This window comes from Rhincodon typus, chromosome 1 (assembly GCF_021869965.1).
Source record: "Rhincodon typus isolate 14 chromosome 1, sRhiTyp1.1, whole genome shotgun sequence".
Taxonomy (NCBI): Eukaryota; Metazoa; Chordata; class Chondrichthyes; order Orectolobiformes; family Rhincodontidae; genus Rhincodon; species Rhincodon typus.
In genome coordinates this window covers 66,107,189-66,118,034 of record NC_063332.1, presented here as the reverse complement: position 1 = coordinate 66,118,034, position 10,846 = coordinate 66,107,189, and the positions used below count along the sequence as shown (strand labels likewise).

The 10,846-nt window shown below is 40.6% G+C and overlaps 1 protein-coding gene across 1 annotated transcript in view; it reads right to left on the bottom strand.

Moving 5' to 3' along the window:
* The window catches only part of rnf180a (ring finger protein 180a), a 174,700-nt gene that overhangs the window by 99,277 nt on the left and 64,577 nt on the right, over positions 1-10,846 (bottom strand). Inside the window, exon 2 of the mRNA XM_048597771.1 lies at positions 4,951-6,000. Within this exon, the coding sequence (XP_048453728.1) occupies positions 4,951-6,000 (1,050 nt within the window). The remainder of the gene's footprint in view (positions 1-4,950; positions 6,001-10,846) is intronic.

Genomic DNA, 10,846 nt, shown 5'->3' with positions numbered 1-10,846 from the left:
GAGTAAATCACATATCTGAGTAAATCACATATCTGAGTAAATCACATGTCACAAGCTTGTTTCAATGTCTCTCGAAAACTACCAGCAGATCCTCTACTACAAGTAGTCCTCGATTGCAGTTTTTTTAAAATAAAACCTCAAGCCATGTGATACAGACAAAATAGACTGATACCGAGTTAAGATTGTAGAAAAATCCCTTATTTTGGCATATTTCCCAAGCCAGTAATTGAATATAGTTCAGTAAGCTGATTCTACAGTCACATTTAATACTACCAACACAAAGCTTGATGCACTTGCAAAGCACATTAAGAATTTAGGCATGGTCCTAAGTTATACCTTGACGAATTTCTGTCTCTTAAAAATAATGAAGGATCATTATCAGAATGCAAATACGGCATGTACTCAATTCCCTAGTCCAGGTCCAGGAGCAAGTAAAGTTAGCCCAAAGTTTTTGGCCTAAACCTTTAGGACATATAGATGCATTAGTCACATTGAATACAACATGCAAAAAATACCCAACAGCTGCAAGTGCTGGAAATCAGAAACAAAAACAGAAATTGCTGGAGCAACTCAGCAGGTCTGGCAGTACCTGTGGAGAGACAGTTAACATTTTGGGTTCAGTGACCCTTCTTCAACAATATGCATACAAGTTTCAGAGCATCAAATCAAAACAAATTACTAATGTTTAAATTATTCTGTAGGGTCATACTGTTAACACATAAAGGGACATATTTTATAGTCACATATTACATTATGAACTGGGTTTAAAAGCAAAATTTGAACCTGCAAACTCTTTTGTATTGTCTGGGCATTCTTAGTGTGAGATTTTATGCAAAGATTCCTCGTACTTAATCTTTTCTTACAGCATGCCATGTTAGCTTGGCTGGTATCGTCATATTTATAGGTATTATAAGTTCCACACTATATAATCAAATGGTGTGCATAGGAAGGCTCACAGCATGTTGTTCCTTAATAAAAAGCTGTATTTCTGCAGCTTTTCAAAGCATGGTACAAAAATGGTATATAACACTGCAGGGATCAACATGCAATTAAAACCTCACTTTCTTAAATTTATCACATATTTGAAAAATACCTTCATGTGGGATGGGTTTTTACATATTTCAGCAATACTCATTACAAGTTTGGCAAACTTCAACTTACAGTTCTTAAGTTAAACCTACAATGAGAACTCTATTATATAGTTTACACAAGGCCAAAAAGGCCATTTGAAATCAGGGTTAATTGCGTTCTAGCATTTTTTTTAAAAAAACTTTCCTTTATTTGTCATTTTCCCTGTTGCTCCTAAAGGGATAGGTCAACAAGTGTTGGGCATTCTAGATGCACAAGCTTGAGAAAGTTGGCACACTCAACTAAAAGGCCCAATCTTATCCTATCCGCTGCGAATATATGTGCCTTTTAGCACGCTTCACTGTACAGCAATCAAAATCTGGCCAATCTTCTCTACAGTTAGCCCAGAGTCTGAGTTAGATTCCTTAATATGGAGAAAAATGTTATCCATGAATAATTCAGCTTTCCCATCCCCCAACGATATTTGAGGTGGCATTTCCCCTCAGTCATGATATTTTTCTGTCACAAGTCATCTGCATAACTCATACAAAAGATTGCAGAATTTAAAGCACAAATTCCACCGTTCACATCTAAGTTTCTACAATCTATTGTGCTAATTTTAGAAGTTAGAAAACATGGGTCCTGCCCAGAAAATTACCCAGGGTCCCAGAACCAACTAATCACCACTGGGTGTTCTATTTGTAAGCATTCATGGAAGTGCTCAAAAAAAATTATGTTGGTTTTTCTGAGCACATTGATAGCAATGCGCACATTATATAAAAAAATTGAAGGCATTTTTAATTTACTAGGAAAATAAGTACGGAACACTAATACAACTAGGAAATGGTTCTGAATATTTTTATAACAAACAGAAAGCTGGACGAACTCAGCAGGTCTGGCAGCATCTGTTGACAGAGAAGTAGAGTCAACATTATGAATCTGGTATTACTCTTCTTCAAAGCTGAAACATGTTGGAAAATAACTTTTTTTTTATATTTCTGAGAGGCAGAAGAGGGTTGGTGGTATAGAGACGCAATACAAAAGACTAAAGAGTTTTAATAGTGGAGAAAGAACAAAATGTAAAAGTGGTGCCAATTAAGGTGTGACAGGGAGAGAATGTAATCAGTTTCTGAAGTTACTGAATCCTTTTCCCCTACACCATCTCTCTAGCCACATATTTATCTGTTATAGCCCGTTATTTTTACTCCCACTAGCACGTAGCTCGGGTAGCAATCCTGAGATTACTACCTTTGGAGGTCCTTTTTTTTCATTCACAACCAAACTCTCCACATTCTTCTTGTAGGATCCCATCCCTTTTTTTCAAACTTATGTCTTTGATTCCAATATGTATCATGACCACAGGTTGTCAACCTTCCCAGCTTCTGAATGTCCACAAGCAGAATAGAGACATTCTTCACTGGGGAGCCACATACCATCCTGGAGTTTCTTTTGTGTCCATAGAAACGCCTTCCTGCTCCATTTACTATTGAAACCCCTCTCACTATAGATCTGTTACTCTTCTTCCTCCACTCATGCACCAGAGCCACCCATGGTGCCATGGATATGGCTTTTGCTGCTATCCCCTGAGAAGACATCTCCCACAGAAGTATTCAATATGGTACATTTGGTGGTGGCGGTGGTTGGGGTGGGGTGGATGTTGGGGGAGGGGGTCGCGGTGTGGGGAGAGGGAACAGCTACCGTGCACTCCTGCACTACTACCTGACTTCCTCAACTCTGCCTGCTGGTCACCCATTCCCTTTTTGCCAACTCAGTTCCTACTTGTGGTGTGGCCACCTCATTGAATGTGCTGTCCAAGACAATCTTAGCATCACAGATGTTTCAGAGATGGACTCACTTGGGAACCTGGTTAACCAGTAGCTGCAGCCAGACAAATCTCCTGCATACAGGGTCACCAGAGACACTGGAAATGGCCATGACTTCTCACACAGTGGAGGAGGAGGAGCAGATCATGGGTATGAGCTCCAGCGCCATAACATCTCTTTAGATTAAGCTTGTTAGTTACTCCCTTTAAAAGAATAATCATTATGCTAGGGACCTTATTTCAGTCCAAACACTCCAGCTGTGATGCAAGTACTTTGGAGATCTTACTATCGCTACAGCATGGGAATCAAATCTGACAAAAATCTATAACTGAAATTGAAGGCGTAGTAACACAATAAAGCATATATATTAATAACTAAGTTCACCACTTGCTGTTTAAAAAAAGTGAGTTTCCAAACGAAGCAGTTGAGACACCTGCCCATTCTGTAACTTGTGTTTCATGTGATCAGCTAAGCTGTGACAAGTTTACCTTGTCACTGCTGATTAAATACTTATAATTACTTACATGAAAAAGTTTTATTTTGTCCAATCAGAAAATTAATTTTAAATCGCAGTCTTCACTAAAAAAAAAGATGCTGCCATGCCATATCAAATGAGAACATTCAGAAACACCGGCAAACAGAAGAAATAATAAGACAATGTAAGTCAACCTAAAGAAAAGTTCTAAAAACTTTGGCATTTGCAGTATTAGTTATCAGTTATGTTATCTTTATGATTATAACGATAAAACAATTTTAGCAATTCAACATAGAAGTGTATGGAGTAAAAGCATTGTGCCATGCATCTGACAAATAACACCACTCAAACACAGAAAATCCGAAGATATTCCCTTGACTTTCAATGGATCACAAATGCCAACCACTACCCCTCCACCTTACCACCCCACCATTAACACCCTTGGGGTCACCGCTGACTGGAAGTTTCATTTGACCAGTCCTGCTGATATCATGGCTACAAGAACAGATGAGAGAAACCTTGTGGTAAGTGCTTCAGTGACTCTTCCATGCGTTATTTAAATTGGGAGTAGTCACCTGGTACAGCTACGTCAACCAAAAAGTTTCAACGGCACCCAGGACAATCTAGCTCTTGCTAGTGAACTTTCAGAGAGATTCCAATATATATTATCTGAAACATGAGTATGGCAAAACATCAAGCATATTTCACCAACAACTTTTACCACATAAAATCATCAGAGCAGTAAAGAGTAACCACTAGAACTAAACTCCCTTCAATCCCACACACTTAGCTTTGCAGTTTCTTCCTCATCGTTGGTCCAAACTCCTACCATCCCTAATTAGCTACCATTTCCAACACACAGTCAAGCTTTTAAATCCTGTAATAAAGTCTCACCACAATACCATCTTTCTTTCAAAGAAAATAGAGCTCACTTTTAAATCCACTGCATAAAGATATCTATCTTTACTACAGGTTTCTACTATAAAGTGGTTCAAGCTTCAGTTTTCCTGTTTTACTTCTAGAGTGTGAAGATGCATACCAGGTCATGGTATGCCTTTAGAAGACCCAACTTACACTAGGCCTATAAGTAGTGGCTACTCAAAATTCCTAGAGTTATCCAGGAATGTCCGAAAAACAATTCCACAACATTCCTTTCCCTGTACTTCCAGAATAACACCAGTTTTCTAGCTTCAACCAAGTGGAACTTGCATACTTACATACGTTGCATAGCTTCCAATAGACTACATTAATATTTGGCACAAAAATTAGAAAACAATTTTAAAATACTACTTTACAAGAAGAAACAGCATTTGTTTCAAAATTTGAATACTAGATATAGTACAAAAATGTTGTGCAGCGGCTGCTTTTTCAAATGGGAGTATAAATTATCATTGTCAAAATGCAGTTATTGCCTTCCAGGAATAATTCTAATTCCCATTCAGAAACCAAATGGAAACTACATTGCTGATGATTTTCTTCAAGTATTAGATTTGTTTGATTTTCACAATGTAATAAATGGCTTTTCCTAATATGTTGGCTGACATTAGAATGAACGTCAGATTTATCAGGCTTTCAAGCACTCACCTGTTTCTGCTCCTTCAACTTGCTCTGCCACCGTTCTCGTCTCCGTTGTTTCCTTTTCAAACTTTTAAGTTTATTTCTTTGTCTTTTATTCAGTGCTTTCCCACTTAGAGTAGATATTACAGGAACGTGTGGAGGTGATTCATTGCAAGGATTGCTCGTGCTTCCATCATGCCCTTCCTCCCACTCTTCTATGCAACTTGCTTCAGTACTCGAGTCAGATGACCAACTTCTAAGAGTTGAAGAAACATTGGTAAATTTGCTCCTGCAATGTCTTGGTGTAGACGGTCCAGGATCTAAACTTTGTGCTTCTACAGGACCATTACTGAACGATTGAGAACATGCCATAAAATCAGATTCTCGACTGCACTGACTCTGAAATGCGGAACTAATGGACTGTTCAGATGCAGGCTGCTGCAGATTAACATCATCTGCCAATGGAAACTGTCTAGGATTAGCAATCTCACCTAGGTGATGCATTATAACTCCACAGGAAGATGATCGTGAGCACAAGCCATGCATGCTAGTAAAACTAACAGATTCATTCTTTGAGTTTGTGCTGCTAAAATCCACACTGACAGACTTTTTATGAAAACCGATCAATGTACATCTGGCTCTGGGAGGCTGTGAAGCAGAAGAGCTTGGCTGTGGATAAGCTTCTTTGAAGTGAAATTCATTGCTGTCAACTTCTACCATTCCTCGAGTGCGTGATCTTGCCTCCAGGCATAGTGCTTCAGTTATTCTTTCACGATCCATTTTTCTCGAATAGTGTAAAAAATCTTTAAGCATGTTGTTGGACACAATGTTTTCTGTCCCATGCTCCACGTTTCCTACAGTTTCTAACTTGCAAATGCGTTGCAGTTTCAGAAGAGATTTCACCTTTGCCGACTCAATGATTCTGATTAAACGTGGTGCTTCATAATCAGTACGACTCTTACAAATATGTACAGTCACTGCTTGCCCACAAGGGCATTTTGCATTGCTGATAAAGTTAAAATCTCCTAGGCGGGCCCCACAATATGGGCTGTTCAGTTTTCCAATTGTCCACCATGACTATGGAAAAGAAACAGACAACAATCTGGTCATTGTAACAAAAAGAAAGATTGGGAAACAGGCCACATCAACTCTTTTATACAATTCACAAGGTCAGCTTTTCTTTTCTGTGTGTAGAGTGGAATCTAGTACAACACAGAAAAACCAACACAACAGTAAGGCCGAGACACCTGACGTAGCAGATTGTGTTTTTTTACAATGTAAAATGTAGCAGCAGACTTTAGAAATACACGTTGTCATTGATATTAGTATTATTCAGCAAAGCCCGAAAATTCCACGCTATTTCATGTCAAATTTAAAAGAAAAGTATAAAGACGCCACCTTCAACTAAGAATAATATAGTGGCTTTATGAAGACCAACCAATATCCATATGTATGCAAATCAGACCAGACTGTAGGAGTACAGCATATATTTTCAATAAAATCCCAAATGTAAACCTACAAAGCACTAAAAAAAATTAAATTGTTGTATGGCTTCATTGTTATTTCAGCATCCTCTGAAAAATATTAAATATCATTGAAAATAATTGTGAGTTGGTCAAGGCTAACACAATTTGTTATTTTCCATCCATTTTAGGCCGAAAGAAACATCCTCATTTAGTTAAAAATGGGACAAATTACATCCTATCACATTTGTCACAATATGTCCTGTAAATTCTAATTTACATCCTTTTCCAGCCTAAATAGAACTTTTACTGTAAAGCTTTGTGTTCTCAGCCATAATTTAGATGTTACAAAGATTTGATCAAAATAAAGCCACTTTTATGGAATTAAATAACTCTATGAAAGCTCTGAACAATAACACTTGTGGAAAAGAAGCTCTCAGTATTGTTCATGGAACATAATTCAAAACGGTCTGTGAATAGCCTTTAAAAATAATTAAAATTCATCAGTTGTCATTAATGGGGTTCTGTCACTGTGCTATGGAAGGAGAATGCATACAAGGCAAATGCAAAAACTACATCTGATTATATCATGTACAATAAATAGGGTCTCAATATGATAAAAGGATTTCTTTTAAATGCCAAAGACTTTTCAAGAGCATAAACCCCTTCAATACAAACAGTCATAAAAAAAAAGTTTTGAATTATAACGGCATGGTGGCTCAGTGGTTAGCACTGCTGCCTCATAGCACCAGGGACCTGGGTTCAATTCCAACTGTCTTTATAAAGTTTGCACATTCTCCCTGTGCCTGCGTGGGTTTCCTCTGGATGCTCCGGTTTCTTCCCACAGTCCAAAGATGTACAGGCTAGGTGGCCATGTTAAATTGCTCATAGTGTCCAGGGATATGCAAGTTAGATGGATTAGCCATGGATAATACAGGGTTACAGGGAGAGAGTAGGTGAGTAGTCCAGATGGGATGCTCTTTGGAGAGTCAGTATGGACTTGTTGGGGCGAATGGCCTGTTTCAACATTGTGGTGATTCTGTGATTCTACAATTTGTATCCTCTCACTGGAAGAGACCTCTGCACTAAATCTGCAGTAATCCTAACTTGGCTGATGATGTATGCAGGGAAGTTACCAGCAGAGAATCGAACTGATAATGTGGAGCACTCTGCTCCTGGAAAACGAAATTCTGCGTCAGATGAAGTGTAGTTCTTAAATGGTGTATAAGGGAGCCAAGATTTTATTTTTAGTTCTAGAAATAATTCTCTTTGAACCACAGAAATTCACTGACAAGGTATAGGAGCATTACAAGGAAGATACTATGGAATTCTTCCTCCAATATGCTTGTCAGTAGTATTACATCTGATGCCCACGAGCCTAGTCTTGTGTTGGGGTGCAGAAACTTGTAAATGTGACTCCTTCACACCCTTGTATTCAATTTGGTTTTATGGAAGGGGAGCTTCCAGAAGTGTCGTAACAAGATACACCCTTGTTTCCAGAGGCAAGCAGAGTAAAATTCCCACATTATCTGCGCAATGTTTGGGTCTGAGGGACTTTGGGAGGTTGTAAGCATAAAACACTCACAGGTCTTTAGTGAGGGAGGTCAAAGTATCAACAATTCAAAAGATCTGGGTTCCAACTGTGGGGAAAAAAAAGAAAGCAGAGTTAATGTTTTGCATCCAGTGACCCTTCTTCAGAGCTGATTGTAGCTGGGAAAACGGTTGATATATATACTGAAGATGGGGTGGAGGGAGGAGGAGGACTAAATGACAGGTGGAGATGAAGCCCATAGAGAGAACAACAGACAAAGGAACGGGTAATGGTCATCCTGAGAGAATCAACAGCTGCTAGTAGGAACCATTGGTAGTTGACAATGGGATGGTTATGGTAGCAGTCCAATGTGTATGGGAGTTGGGGGTAAGGACATGTGCAAAGATACTCAAGCCCTAAAATTATTGAACTCGATAGTGAGTCCTGAAAGCTGCAGTCTCCAAGAGGAAAACAATATGCTGCCCATTTAGCTTCCATTGAGCTTTGCTGCAACACTGCAGCAAGCCAAACACAGAGATGTTGGCCAGAAAACACAGTGGTGTGTTGAAGTGGCAGGCAACTGGAAGCTTAGGGTCATTTTTGTGGACAGAATGCCACCCTGTCTGCATTTCGTCTCCCCACTGTAGTGGAGATCCCACTGTGAGCAGTGAATACAGTAGACTAGATTGATTGAAGTGGAGGTAGATCGCTGCTTCTCCTGGAAGATGTGTATTGATCCTCAGTGAGAAGAGAGAAGGTAAACAGGCAGGCGTTACACCTTCTGCAATTGCATTTCCATTCCCCATCATGATGGTCTAAGGGCTCTCCATTTCTTCTTGGAACAAAAAAAAGTCTGAACCATCTCCATCCACCACCACTCTGCCTGGTCAAGCTCATCCTCATTTCAAACAACTTCTCTTAACTCCTCACACTTTCTTCAGGTCAGAAGCATGGCCAAGGTTACCTGCATGGGTGCCAGTTAACCTTGTCTCTTTGTGGGGTAGGTGAAACATTCCTTGTGCCAGTCCTACTGTGCACCTCACACACAACTCTCTGTCCACGATATCAATGACATCATCGGTGCTGCTTCCCTCTCTCATCTGGAATTGGAAAGGTTTACCAATTTTGCTTTCAATTTCCATCCTGCTCTCACCTTCACTAGGTCCATCTCTGACTCCTCCCTTTCGTTCCTCAACATCTACATTCCCATTTTTGGGGAAGGTCTGACCACCAAATATCCACTATAAAACCACCAATTCCCAGAGTTACCTTGACTATACATCCTTACACCCTGCTTCCTGTAAACATCTATTCTATTATGTCACAGTTTCACCGTCTCAGTCGTAACAGTTCCAGTGATGCCTGCTTCTCTAAGGGGGCCTACAAAATGTCCACCTTCTTCCTCAAACAAGGATTCGCTAGCCCTGTTGTTGACAGGACTTTGAGCAGTGTCTGATCCATCTCCCACACTTTGATCCTCACCCCTTCTCTTCTCTCCCACAACAGCGATGAGGGTCCCCCTTGTCCTTACCTACCGTCCCAGCAGCATCCACACCAAATGATCATTAGCCACCATTTCTGCTACCTCCAGTGAAATGATACGACCAGACACACATTCCCCTCCCCTTCCTTGTCAGCCTTTCGCAGGCACCGTTCCCTCTGGAATACCCTGGTCCACTTCTCCTTCACTCCCAACACAGCCCACAGCCTCAAGGCACCTTCCCATGCAATTGCAGAAGATGTAACACCAGCCTGTTTACTTCTTGCCTCCTCATTATTCAAAGCCCCAAACACACCTTTCAGGTGAAGCAACGATTTACCTGCACTTTATTCAATCTAGTCTATTCGCTATGAGACATCAGAATATGGTCTCCTCTACGCTGGGGAAATGTAGATTGGGCGACTGCTCCACCAAACACCAATGCTCTTTCCGCAAAAAAGACCCTGAGCTTCTAGATGCCTTGCACTTCAACATACCACCTTGTTCTCTGGCCAGCATTTGTGTCTCAGGCTTGCTGCAGTGCTCCATCAAAGCTCAGCGCAAGCTGGAAGAACAGCAGCTCATTTTCCTCTTGAGAACTCTGCAGCCTTCTAGACTCAATATTGATTTCAATAATTTTACAGCCTGAGCACCCTCTTCCATTTCCTTACCCCAAACCCCACACACCAGACCATGCCACGTCATGGGCTGCGACCACAACAATCCAATTTTCAGATAATAATGGTCCCAATTAACCGCTAATTTGCCCAGGCTGACCTTTACTTATTCCTTTTCTGTCCAACTGTTGTTCTCTCTCTCTTGCATGCACTGGGCTGCATCCCTACCTTGACTAACCCTATCGCATGTAGTTGCACAGGGGATGCCAAAAGTTGGTAGAAGGAAGTTTCCTTACAAGGAATGAAGTTAAATTGAAGGTAAAATAATGCAAGCTGAAATAATCTAAACTTCTCAAACAGCAGCATATAATTTTTTAAAAAATCAGATCCTTATATTAATGATTTACTGTCACAGCTGTACAGCACGGAAACAGATCCTTCGGTCCAATTCGTCCACGCCGACCTGATATCCTAAATTAATCTAATCCCATTTGCCAGCATTTGGCCCATTTCTCTCTGAACTCTGAGATAGTAGGAACTGCAGATGCTGGTCAATCCGAGACAACAAGGTGCAGGGCTGGATGAACACAGCAGGTCAAGCAGCATCATAGGAGCAGAGAGGCTGACATTTCGGGCCGAGACCCTTCATCAGAAAAGGGGGAGAGGAAGGGGGTTCTGAAATAAACAGGGAGAGAGTGGGAGGCGGATAGAAGATGGATAGAGGAGAGGATAGGTGGAGAGGAAACAAACAGGTCGAAGAGGCGGGGATGGGGCCAGTGAAGGTGAGTGTAGGTGGGGAGTTAGGGAGGGGATAGGTCAGTCCAGGGAGGAC